This window comes from Megalops cyprinoides, chromosome 10, assembly GCF_013368585.1.
Source record: "Megalops cyprinoides isolate fMegCyp1 chromosome 10, fMegCyp1.pri, whole genome shotgun sequence".
In the NCBI taxonomy this organism is placed as follows: Eukaryota; Metazoa; Chordata; class Actinopteri; order Elopiformes; family Megalopidae; genus Megalops; species Megalops cyprinoides.
This window is the reverse complement of record NC_050592.1, coordinates 6,572,928-6,585,804: the sequence shown is the minus strand read 5'-3', so window position 1 is coordinate 6,585,804 and position 12,877 is coordinate 6,572,928. Positions and strand designations below refer to the sequence as shown.

Here is a 12,877-nt window from a genome sequence, read left to right as displayed (position 1 = left end):
CTTTTCCCTTTTGTGCAAATCTGCATGACTCATAATTTGTTGTTTTCTAATTGCATAAGCAGAGGGAAGTCCAGTGCTGTTGGACTCAGTCAAGCTGCACATTTTCAGAACCACTCATGTGGCCTGGAGGATATGCATTTAAATGCATAAGTTTACATGTTGTAATCATGTAATGAGCAAACTGTTCTTTGGTTGAGTGTGGTGGTGTAGTGGTAACGAACAGGGATTTTAACCTAAAGGTTGTCAGTTTGATTCCTTGCTGGGGGGCTGCTGTTGTACCGTTGGACAAGGTGCTTGTCCCAGACATGCCTCAGTAAATACTAAGATATAAATGGCTATCATATAAGAATTGTTACATATGTATGAGTATCTGCCAAGCAAATAAATTTGATCTAAATGTAAGTTGACTAACAGCTGTTGCATTCATAATCAGAAGAACTAAAATCTGCATAATATTATATGACTATCTTTTGAATATTCATTTCCATCTGTAGTTTTTTTTTTTGATTATGATCTAAAACCTGTGTCTCAGCTTCCCTGCCTGGGTGTAATTTAAGATTTTCCTTTTCTTTAGTTTTACTTGAAGCCATAACTTCACTCGTTAAAATTCGTTGTGCTAAATGTGAATTTTTGAGGCCACTAAGTTATTACAGATGGGGTCTGTTATTTTCTGTCTGTTACTTGTTTCTGTGACTTTCACATGCACTTTTGTACCCTTTTTTATAAATGTGCCTGGATAGTAAATAAAAAATAGGTAGCAGTTTGATTTGCTGCATTGTTTTTAATCAAGTGAAGCTGCGCTAGAGCTGTGTCGTAGGCGCAGGCTGAATCATTTGAAAGGAATGTTTCAGAAAGATTAAAAGTTGGACAGAACGCAAACATTTTTTAGGCTGGAAGTCAGTTTTACAGCCCTGTTGTGGTGGTTTTTAATGGCTTTCAAATGACTTAATAGCATAGCAAAATGGGATATCTGATGGCGTCCCTTTTGCGTGTGAAAATGTAGAGACGTAGAAACCCGCTTTACGAGATAAGAACTCCGTATCTAGTTTCCATCATCCTCTATCTAATGTAAACCCTGATGGAAACTTGTGATTGGCTCTTGTCCACTCCTCCCTGCAGGATGCGGGTAGGCTGCTGTACCTGGGGCAGAACGAATGGGCTCACGTCAACTGCTCCATGTGGTCCGCCGAGGTGTTCGAGGAGGAGAATGGTTCTCTGATGCACGTGCACAGTGCCGTCGCCAGGGGGCGCCTCATGGTGAGATTCCTTTTTCATTATACCCAGTTGTATTGATGCGATCCCAGTTGCCTTTAACAGCTGCAGCCATTGTCTATGATGCTTCGGCGCAGGACTCTGGTTGAGTTTGTGTTCGCGGTTTCTGTGCCAACAGGATCCCTCTCATTTGCTCATCCTTGTGCTTTCTTCGGTACCTTACAGTGTTTGTGTTTTTGCCCAACTTTCATGGGATCTCCCCTCTCATTCCCCATCATCCTCTCTGTTTGCCCGTGTGACCTTCCTGTGTGGCTGTGTCCTCCTCCCCCGCAGCGGTGTGAGCGGTGCAATCAGACCGGGGCCACGGTGGGGTGCTGCCTCACGTCCTGCCAGAGCAACTACCACTTCATGTGTGCCCGCACCCGCAACTGTGTGTTCCAGGATGACAAGAAGGTCTTCTGCCACAAGCACCGGGACCTCATCAGCGGGAAGGTAGAGGATCTGTGGGGCCGAGGAAGAGTGCGCGGCGCACACGTGACCAGAGCTTATATAGGACAATCCATGTTCACTGTCGGCTGAAGTACAGGCCTCTTTTTTTAGTAGCGCAAATAAATGTCTGGCTGGAAATAATAAGATGAGAATTGTGCAGCCACAGTGTCCACTTATACAGGAATAAGCAGATATTCAGAGGATTTAAGACGCTGTGGATTGCAAAAAAAAAAAAAAAATAGATATCAGGATGGTGGCCTGGGCAGAAGAACAGACAAGGAAATGAAAGAATCACTATGTGAGATTTCATACCACAGCAAGCTGTGCCACCTGCAGTGGGACCTGGTTGAATTAATATATCACCATTTCTGCAGTTCGTAATCTGGCATTGATTTCAATGCTGGAATCGATTTTGATGTCAGTGATGCCAGGGCAAATTAAACCTTTGTGATGTGCTCTTGACATCAGATTAGTACCTAACCTTCTGTGTGTGTGTGTGTGTGTGTGTGTGTGTGTGTTTGATTATTCATTTATTTGATAAGCTGAGAGCAGCCCAGTATTTATAACTAAGGGGAACATAACTGAGAGGAACAAACAACAAGAAGCAGTTATGTAGACACTCCTCAAAACTGCTTTCACAGACAGGTCAATGACAGACAGTTCCAAATGGAACATGTCAGAGAAAATTTCAACGGAACATTTAATGAAGATGTTTCTCATCTGCACTCTCTCCCCTCTCCCACTCCTTGCTGCAGATGGTCACTGGACAGGGGTTCGAAGTCCTGCGGAGGGTGTATGTGGATTTTGAGGGGATCAGCCTACGTAGGAAATTCCTGACTGGTTTGGAACCGGAGTCCATTAATATGATGATAGGTTAGTGTGGTTGTATTGAAATGTTTCTGGAGAGGCCTGTGGGCTGCTCAGTTTTTGTGTATCCTCATCTTTCCCAAATTGAGTAAATTTATACAGTAGTTTTATACCAGAAAGCCTGCTCTCTCCCCTACCTCATGGCTTTGATCTCTTTTTTTATTCAGGTTCTTTACAGATCGATAAACTAGGGGTGCTGACTGAACTGTCAGCAAGTCAAGGAAAGCTGTTTCCTGTGGGCTACCAGTAAGTAGCAAAGAAGTCTCACTTTATGGCAGTTCAGCCCCAGTAATAGTGGTCTGTTTGATGGTTATTGCGTTCTGGAAGTATTTAGGTACTAACAAGAAGAACCTTTCTCTCCTTTGTCGCCTCTGAATCTCCTGTCTTTCTCCACCCCCTCCCCTGCCTTTGTTGTTGTGATAGATGCTCTCGCTGGTACTGGAGCACAAGAGACCCACGCCGGCGCTGCAAGTACACTTGCAGGGTGAGGGAGGTGCGGCCCCCGGTCCAGGAGAAGCCTGTAGAGGAGACTCCCGATCAGGGCGAAAACTGCACTATAGCCCACAGCCCTAGTCCGCAAACGGATGAGCCTACAGGTAATATCGCGTCACTCATTTGCCTTCTCTCTTATCACAAGGTAAATATACTTTTCCACTCCATTGTGAATGCTCTGGCATGCTCTCGTGCTGAGTAAGTGTTATGTTGGCATAATAAGCCTAACCTTCCCCATTACGCCACCCTTCCGGAAATGCCTTGGTGTAAGTTTCCCGTGAATTGCCTTGTTGACATTGCAGAAGAATAATATCGGAAGGATTATGCAATGAGCAAACTCCCATTACCTGTGAACTCCAGATGGCAATGTTCCACATTGATATGTATATGCCTGAGTGCTGTGGGAAAAGAGGAGTGTTTAGTTGTGACAAATTAATCAGAAGGTCCACACAGTCTTGTGTGAATGTCTTTGTGATGTTTTCGTATTTTCATTAGAAACGGAAAACCGAGAAACCGTTGAAACGGCTCCTCCACATCCAGGTGAAGCGCTCCTCTGTGTCCCACCCCTCCTTTTCAAACCGGACCCAGGAGCTCGACCCAAAGTCCCTAGTTACCCACAGCCCAGGAGACCTGCGGGGGGACTGTCTCGCCCTTTGCCCTCACCAGGTAACTTTTACAGGCTTCTGGGACATCAAACAGAGCCATAGATGGCATTACATTACATTACATTACATGTATTTAGTAAATGCTCATATCCAGAGCAACCTCTAACACAATATAACAGAAGTTTATCCATTTCATAATTGTATCCAAGTGAAAAATTTTATGAAAATCCATTCAAGACTGTCATACATTTAACCATGCGTATGCCTTCCTGCACACACTCGTTGCAGTGATCTGCCCCATTGTGCTGAAACATGGAAAGCATAGGTCTGTTAAAGGGCAGTCGTGGTTGAACAGTGAGTTCGCAGGGCTAGGCCTGCATGATTTTCAAAACAGAAGTATGCTTATAGTAATGTTTCCTTTAAGAGTGGGCTAATGTAACCTATAAGGTGATAGTACCCATTGGGGTGGAGCCATGTGTGATCCATAAAGGGTTACGCTTTGTGAGACATGATCCATAAAGGGCTACGCTCTGTGAGACATGAGTCCATGCAGGGCCATAGCTTTATTAAGTCCATCATTAGGGCAATATCATGTAAAATGTATCATGGATAGTGTTGCCGCATGACAGCTGCATAGGATAGATACTGATAGATAAAGTGAAGAAATGTGAAAAGTAGCTTATATATGCTTGCAGCTGACTGCAAGTTTTTGAACCTGCTTGTAGCCGCATTTCGTGTGTGTGCAAAGTAATAAAGACTGTGTGACAGGAACCTACTTTGTGTCATCTTTGAGTAGGGGAATTTCCTAGTGGGAAAAACCAAGCTCTTGAACCCCACAGCTTTCTCATTCTGCTTAACGTCTTTCTCTCATAGGTACCGCCCTGTCCAAGTCCCACCACATCCTCACCATCAGTGACCTGGAGGAGACCCGCCGGCCCCGCCGCCACAGCCCCCACTCCCATGGCTCGGGCACCCGCTGTCGCATCTCTTCCCCACCGCTGGGCTCCGCCTCAGGACCAATCACCCTCCGCGCCGGGGGGTCCCTGCACCCCAAAACCTCCCCGGCCACCTCCCCGCTTTTCCCTCTCGGTGCTACTGAAAACCTGCTGACCTCTCCCCCAGCCCGCCTGGGTGGAGGACGGAGTGCCTCCTCCTCCGCCCGGGGTCCCGGGACTGTGACGCCCCATTCTACCTCAGGACTCTTTCCCCTGCCTCCGTGGCAGGACGGGCTCGGCAGTCCTCCCTCATCCATCCCCGACAGCCTCTCTGTATCCCCAACCATCCACCACTCCCCCAGACCACCTCGGCTGACATTTGACCTGAACCAGCCGGACTCCGCGGATGTGCCGCTCAACTTCATGGCCTCGCCGGAGCTGAAGGAGTTAGCGTCGGCGAACGGAACCTCCTCACCGCTGAGCGTCGCCATAGGGACAGGGAAGGGTGCTCATCTGGTCCCGGATCAGGAGTTCCCCTACGCGCCCTTTGTGGTGGACCCCGACGTGACCATGGACTCTGTGCTGAACACGGAGCTGGAGTTTGATGAAACCCTGCTGAATGAGGGCGTGGCAATGCACTGTGGGGCCCAGATTGTGGTGGACGGGGAGGGGGAGGAGAACCCGGACGAGTACCGGGACAGTGAGGCAGACAAGAGGACGGTCCGCGTCAGGACACTGCGCCCCGCCGCTTCTGCGAGGGAAGAGTGGGGCAACACCTCCTCCGATGAGGACATGGAGAATTACTTTGACTTCTCCCGCACCGTGGTCAGCCGTACCGCCCCGCCACAGACCTCCCCGTCTGCCTCCACCACGGCCATCCCCCAGCTGGATGGGGTGGATGATGGGACAGAGAGCGACGCTAGCATTGCCACCAATGACGGCACACAGAGCCTTAAGAGCTCGGGTCAGGCACAGGCTCAGAAGCCGACCCAGCTGGCCGAGGCTGTGCCTCAGGAGGAGAAGCGGAGCAACGGGTTAACAGACACGAGCATGATCTCTGTAAGCCCCACATCAGCACTACTGCTCAGCAAACAGTCCGAGAATTCAGGCAGGAGTAGTACCTCTAAGACTTTAGGGACTCCGTTTGCCTACATATCCTCAGGACCCCCAGATGCAAGCAATTCCCCCCAGCCAGGTGGTGCCATCTCTGTCACCTCCAGTTTGCCACCTGACAGGACAGCAACTTACCTGGAAGCTCTCAAACAGTCTGCAACAGTAGATCCATCCCACATGTATAGTCCTTTAGAAATGAGCTCTGTATCCCATCAGTCGCTTGGTGTAACGTCTCTGTTTGAAAATGCAGTGTCCTCCGCACAAGGGCAGACTCTAAAGAAGGGGTCCTCGCATCTTGCAGAACTGCATCCAGTTGCAGCAGAGTTTGCAGAATCGTTTGTGCAACACGTAGGTCTTTCAGAGGGATCGATGGAGCAGGCGATGCTATTAACATCTGGCTCCAATTCGGACATGGCCACCGGGACTCTCCTTGCCCAAGAATGTCATGACCTTCCGTCACCCAATGCTTCTTTGACTGACTTGGTAACAGTCCAGGAGGAACCTCAGATTGACACCGACTCCACAGAAATCCCCAAAGACATCTTCCTGGACCCCAGCAGCGGGCACTTTGTTTCTGCTAAGGATGGCACGGAGGTCTACTTGAACAACTTGACGGAGGCTATGGAGGATGATGTTTCACTATCAGGCTCTGTAAATGGGAGCCAGAACATCACAGCAGATTCCTTTCCGCTCAACAGTGTCAGCTTGACTGAGGCCCCCAAGCCCAGTCAGTCTACGGCTGACTTTCTGCAGGTCAGTCCATCGGTCCAGCTTCCAGTGCCCACTTTCAAACCTGCCCCTGTCCTGCACCCACCTGCACCCAGCCTTAGTGCCACGCTCGATCCTCTGCAGTCAACCCAGATGGCAACAGTTTTACCATCCATGGAGAGTTTCCGCACATCCCTGCTGCACCAAGAGCCAAGGCTTCCTGCACCCATTGGAGGCATGACTTATGTTTCCTCCAGTTATCCACCTCAGCAAGAAACCATAGTGTCAATGACACCAGCCTCTGGTCTTCCTCTCGGATCCTATGGGACAGTGTCTGTGCCTGTGTTCCCGACTCATTCTCTGCCAACAGGCTCCACGACTGTTAACCTTGTGTCCTCTTCTGCTTCCGCCACCACCTCTTCAGAAGGCCTTTCTTTCCAAGTGAGGGAAGCCAGCCAGTACCAGCCTGTCTGTCCCACACCCCTTCAGACCCCTACTTCCGCCCCCATCCTGATCAATGGGTATAACACTGCAGCCGTGCAAAAGGATGCCTCGAGGAGTCGCACAATCTCCATAAACTTCTCCACTCCCAGGCCAGCGTTGGAACCCCAGCAGCCAGTGTTGACGCCAAACGTTCCAGGCCATGCCATCCTCACGGTGCGCGAAGTGGGTGGCCCCAACGTGGACTCCACCCCGCACGTGCTGCTTGTGAACCGTCTTGGCCAGATCTTCGTCAAGAACCCCGACAGCAACACCTTCCACCTGCCCAGTCCCAACTCCCCATCCTACGGCTGCGTTAGCCAGATTGCTAACCTCCTTCAGAGCAACGCCCTCTCCACCACCCTGGCGGCCGCGGGGAACATGACAACAGCCGCGGGCGCTGCTGTCCCGGCGCATGTCCCCAGGATGGTGACCCCCATGCCATCCCCAGGGGTGGTCCACAACCCTGCCACCACTGCCCGCCTCATCACCTACAGCAGCAACGGGGCGGTATCTCCCAGTGATGTCCTCATGGGGAAGAAACCAAAAGCATCTGCCAAGGGTGCCGTGCCCGGCGTCAAGAAGCCCAGGAAGAAGAGAGTAACGCCCATTCCCAAGAAAACCAAAGCAGCCAGTGGCTTAGACTCATCATTGTGGCCAGCTCCCACCACCCTGCCACCCAAAGCTCGCGGTGGGCCCTTGCCCAACCCGGCAACGAAAAGCGAAAGTGCCCAAGCCATAATCAATCAAGCCATGGCCAGCAACTACAACCCCAACCGGGCAGGTACCCATATTCTTGCCCCCTCACGCTTCCGAGCCCCTCCTGCCTTGAACAGGGTGCGGGCGCAGAGCTCGGTGGTCCTGCCGCCGGGTCTCCTCGTCGAATCCGAGCCCACAGCCACCCCTGGGAGCGCCGTTTCCCGGCCCCGGACCCAGGTTCGCATGAAGAGGGTTTCGTCGCTGTCCGACCGCATTGCTACCAAAAAATCCAAGATGGATTTCATCGAGCTGGAGCCCCCTGGTGTTCAGGAGGACTCGCGGAAGGCCACCAGTGCAGCCGCCAGGTGGGGAAAGAGGAAAATGGTGTCTGAAGGGTAGATAGGGGTAAAGTTTCTCTGATGTGTTCTTTGACTGTTGTTGATGCTATCTCAGCAGGTCTGGGGGTGTCCGTATTAAAACCCCGACGGTGAAAGGGGTCCTGGACCTCGACAAACCAAAGGAGGAGCGCCACAGCGACTCTGAAAACATGAGGTGAATGCTTATATCCCCTTCTTTAAAATCAGAGGCAAAAATGGAATAAATGTGTTCATGTAGCCTTCAATGTCATTTGCTTTGGTGTTTTGTCTTTATTTGTAATGCATTTGATATATATAAAAATGCAAGTTCTTAGGATGTTCTTAAATAGCCAAATATGCATAATTTTTTTAGTCAACCTCTTGCATTAATATAGAAAGCAAGGACTAATCAGATGCAGAAACACAAGCTGAAATGTATTCATATGTGAACTGAATAGTCCATTCAAGGTTTCAAGACTTGGACGGGGCACTGCACAGTGAAGCTTTAAGCAGTAATATGATCCAGCTATGAGAGATGGAGATGATTACTGGGAGGACAAAAATGACAAAAAGGGTGGCAGGCAAAGAATACTAACAAACAAAACTGACAAAACTGCACACATTGGTTAGCATTAAAACAGCACATTCACAAATGAGACTACTGTAATTACAAGGGATTTCCACTCCCAAATCAAAATGGTTATGCTGTTACTGACTTTAAGGCGGCTTCTAGCCAAAAGGTTTCTGGTTCGATTCCGCACTGGGGCATTGCAGTTGTACCCTGGGCAAAGTGCTCAACCCACAGTTGCCTTGGTAAATCTGCAGCTGTTTATATGGACAAAACTGTAACCTGTGTGGGTTGCTCTCTGTAAGTGTGTCTGCTAATTAACAGTAATGTAAGCTTTAGTCCAGAATCAAAGTGAGACATTGGTGTTTTCTGTTTGACATCGCCCTTCTGAGTTCATTACTACAGTGACCGAGAGTTCTGCTTTCTTGGAAATGACCCAGAGTTTGAGTCTGTTTTTTCCTTATTATGCCACTAGTCTAATATTATTTGCTCAGCTCTTCATAATATACTGTTTCCAGTTACTTGTCCCTGTCTCCCAGCCTGTTTTTTATTACAGAGGGATTTTCCTCTCGTATTGTGAATCTAAACTAAACAAATTGTAACCTCAAAAAAGTTATCTTGAATCTCCTCTTATGAAAAATCATAGAGCCACGCTAATTATTTGCAGTTATGCTACATGTTTGATGCAAGTAATATAGTGCTCTTTGTGCATGTAATGCTTTTCAGCATCTTGTTGAGTAAAATTAAAGGCATTCAGGCTGGTGCACCCTTTCCCCAACACGTAAGCAGGAACAACAGTACATTTAATAGTGTGTTTTATACCACTGTGTAATTTATTTTACCAATTTTAATACCACTGTATTTTATAATCTCCTTTCAAGATTCTTGACAGTATTGCATTCTGGTCTTATCAAATCCTGTGATGGGAATAGCTTGGTGGGTGTTTTTAGTTTCAGATGTACTTTTCTCACTATCTCGCCTGTGGGCTCTGTGGGCTGGAGGCCCATTGTTTTTGCTGCTACATTTTTTTTTTCCCCTTTTTATGTTTGTCTCACTGCCGGGACCTGTGAATTCATGGTGGTGTGGTCACTTTTTCTAGAGCAGAGCTCTTTTCATTAGAATTTTGCCTGGCAACACCACAGGCAAGGAAATAGTTTCTTAGTTTTGACTAATGCTTCTGAATATGGTGACAACATCATTCCCAGTAAGTATTTTGTAAGGATGCATATGTGCTTAGATTCATAAACTTCCTTGGCCATGAAGTACAGGGCCTTGGATGTTAGATCTTTAACTTAACTGAGAAGGAATAGTAGTTACCTTAGTATTTGTTGACTTGCCTGAAAGTACACATTTGTCCGCCTACATGTTACTATGCAGGAATGCAGGCCATTTTCCCCACAGTAAGAACAGCTAACAGCTGTTAGCTAACAATAAACTTCAGAACCGCACATACTGGCTAGCATTGAAAAAGCACTTTCAAAGGCTAGTGTAAGCCTGGCTTAAAAGGGAATTCCACCTAAAGGGTTCATTAGAATTTTGCCTAAATTTATACGCCTCCCACTCACAAAACTACAGGATTAATTACTGTTAATTGTTTAGTTAGTGGCAGTGTTTTCTCACTAACTGTTCCAATAGCAAACATTACAGAGCCCTGTATTCATTATACAGTGATGGTATGTGACTGTCCTTAAGTTTGTGGCTAACTGGAAGGGTGACAAGTGTTGCAGTTGTCATAATTCATGTGATGAGTGAATGTTAATGTGGGTATAGCTGTAGCTCTTTATCTGCCAGCCACATAATCCTCAGATCCTGTGTAGGGTTCGTAATTTAATGCCACATTTTACACATTAAGTACACATGGATTAGCAACTGGCTGTGAGAAATGTCCAAGGAAATGTCCAAGGTTGGTTCAGGTTGGGGTGTAACCAGAAATAAGAAATTAGTGTTCCAGGGTGTTGTCCACACCCCAAGTTGGGTTAACATTAAGAGAAATCTGCTTTGCTTTCTTCCACCCCTGACAAGTGCTGTCAGGTGTAGTATTTTGCATTGAATGAGTTTTCACCATGAAGGTGTTTTCAATTCTCTTTCAATCAGCCAAGTGGGTCTTGCCAGAAATAAATGTCTGCTTGCCTGCATTTGGCATAGTTTAACTGGAGAGCGCATAGAAATGGATTGTATAAGGTTGACGGCCTGTGTGGTTTCAGTGAGGTTTCTCCTGCTCTTTTGTCGTAGACCTGGACCCTGGGATCGGCTATCGTCTGTGTCCCGAGGTGTGGACCTTGGCTACAGCAAACCCCAGGCCTGGGAGAGCGTGGGGCGTAACGCCCTGACCGATTGGAACAAATACTCAGGTACGCCTCTCTTCTCCTGAAACCTTGCCTGAGTGTCTGCTGTCATATGACTGTTTGTAAACAATATACACAAATATGCAAGCGCATGCTCATGCGCTGTCAGCTAAATGGCTTTACCTATCAAGAAGTGAAGTGAAAAGCCAGGCTGTGCCATGTGCTGTACAGCTGAGAGACCCCAGGAGCGGATAGGGTGAGCTCAGACTTGTCCGGTCAACACGCTTGTATGCTTTATCTGACACGAGATGATAATCTTGGGTGGAGTGTAGGCTACCTGCTTTATCTGCAACCTTGTACTTGGTCAGAATGAATCACTTCCCGAGTCCTCTGCTTGGCTGTGGGCGTTTCACACGTACACGTAGAGCCTCACTCACACCCTTATCTGGTTGCTCATCAGGTGCAATGTCGAGCTCGGAAGATGAGATGCCCCCTCCGGATCTGGATGACGAGCCTCCGCCCTCCCGAGACCAGCCACACCTCCGCTTTGAGATCACCAGCGAGGACGGCTTCAGTGTGGAGGCTGACAGCATAGAGGGTGAGCGATTACCGGGGCTCTAGATGCATGGTACTGGGAGAGAGAGCTGTGCGAGTGAATGTGAATGGGAAAAATATTAGTGTCTTTAATTTATGTCAATGACATCCATCCAGGGCAGTTTGATTCTTATAAGCAGTTGATTTTTTTTTTTGCCAAACGTTTATTTATTTGCCATTCAAAACCAATTAATTAGTTGAATTAAGTCTTCTCAAAAGTATTTCAATCAAATAATCAAAGCACCAACCTCACAGACAAACACACACATGAAGCTTCTAGGCCAGATAAAATGTCTCACTTGAACATTGCATGGTGTAATTCATTTTTTCCGGTTTCAAGACACACATAGTGTGAGTGATTGAGTGTAGAGGAGTAGCCTTCTTCCAATGCAGCAAACGCCTGGCTGTGAGAGCAGAATCTGGTATAAAGACTGCATGTAGCCCTGTAAAGGGAAGCTCAGTGGGGAAGACCCTGAAGCAATCAGCAGTGAGTGCCAGATTGTTCTCCATGCTATCTTCCTCAAAAACCTCAGATATGGATGACTAGTGATGGTTTTGCGGGGGAAGGGGTGTAACCAAAAAGAATGACTTGGTGTTCCATGGTGTGATCTACATCTGTAGAAGCTGGAGCATGGGAATAAGTCTTGTCCACTTGTCCTTTGAGCAAGTGCATTCGGTGGAGACTTTTGAATTGAATGAACCCATGCCTGGTGCCTACAGATGAAGAGTCAGCCCTGTCTGCAGTACCCCTCCAAGTCTTGATTCTGCGGCCCTTTCAGGGTTGACAGTGAAGATAAAAATGGAGTGGAGATTTTACTATATATTAGAGCAGTTGAAAGAGGAGTGACAAGATCAACCAAGAAAATCACTGGACAAAAAAACTATGAACTCAACCATGGGTACTCCTCTAGTTTGCATCAGCCTCATGATTTCAATTTTCCTTTGGCAGACATTTTACTGCCTTGTGATTGGCATTAAATTGTTGATCTGTAGAAGGTTTGGGCCCTTTTCTTGCCTTGTCAACTGGCATCCTGACACACCTGAACACAGTCATTTAGCGGACCACTGCTTTATCAAAATATTCGAAGTGCTTGGTGCTTCAGTAAGAAGGAAGATATGAATTCACACTCGAAGTAGGAATGCATTCAGATCTAAATCGAATTTCATGCTTAAAGTCGTTGAACTTGGGTATCATATTACCAGCTGAACCCAAAATGATTCTTATAAGTGGCCTGCTGGAATCTCGGAGGCAGACGATATAAACAGCTTTAGTATATACAGTTCTTTCTCATTGTTCTTGATCACTACATGTGATCAAACAGGACAGCAGATGGGACAGAAAAATGTGTGATCAAATCCAGTGTGATCAAATGGGACAGCTCTGTAGCACAGTGGTGTTGTAGTATAGTAGTAGTAGTGTTGTAATGTGTCAGGAAACACAGGCGTTACATTACATTACATTACGTCATTCAGC

The 12,877-nt window shown here is 47.4% G+C and overlaps 1 protein-coding gene across 2 annotated transcripts in view; it reads left to right on the top strand.

Annotated features, from left to right (window-relative positions):
• Nucleotides 1-12,877, top strand: part of kmt2bb (lysine (K)-specific methyltransferase 2Bb) — a 44,777-nt gene that overhangs the window by 28,353 nt on the left and 3,547 nt on the right. The window contains exons 23-32 of one of the 2 annotated variants that reach the window (XM_036538025.1): nucleotides 1,120-1,257; nucleotides 1,546-1,704; nucleotides 2,457-2,574; nucleotides 2,736-2,814; nucleotides 2,992-3,164; nucleotides 3,556-3,726; nucleotides 4,539-7,965; nucleotides 8,057-8,152; nucleotides 10,757-10,875; nucleotides 11,270-11,407. In XM_036538025.1, the coding sequence (XP_036393918.1) occupies nucleotides 1,120-1,257; nucleotides 1,546-1,704; nucleotides 2,457-2,574; nucleotides 2,736-2,814; nucleotides 2,992-3,164; nucleotides 3,556-3,726; nucleotides 4,539-7,965; nucleotides 8,057-8,152; nucleotides 10,757-10,875; nucleotides 11,270-11,407 (4,618 nt within the window). Of the gene's footprint in view, nucleotides 1-1,119; nucleotides 1,258-1,545; nucleotides 1,705-2,456; nucleotides 2,575-2,735; nucleotides 2,815-2,991; nucleotides 3,165-3,555; nucleotides 3,727-4,538; nucleotides 7,966-8,053; nucleotides 8,153-10,756; nucleotides 10,876-11,269; nucleotides 11,408-12,877 lie in introns of both variants that reach the window. The other variant, XM_036538023.1, reaches the window with a different exon arrangement.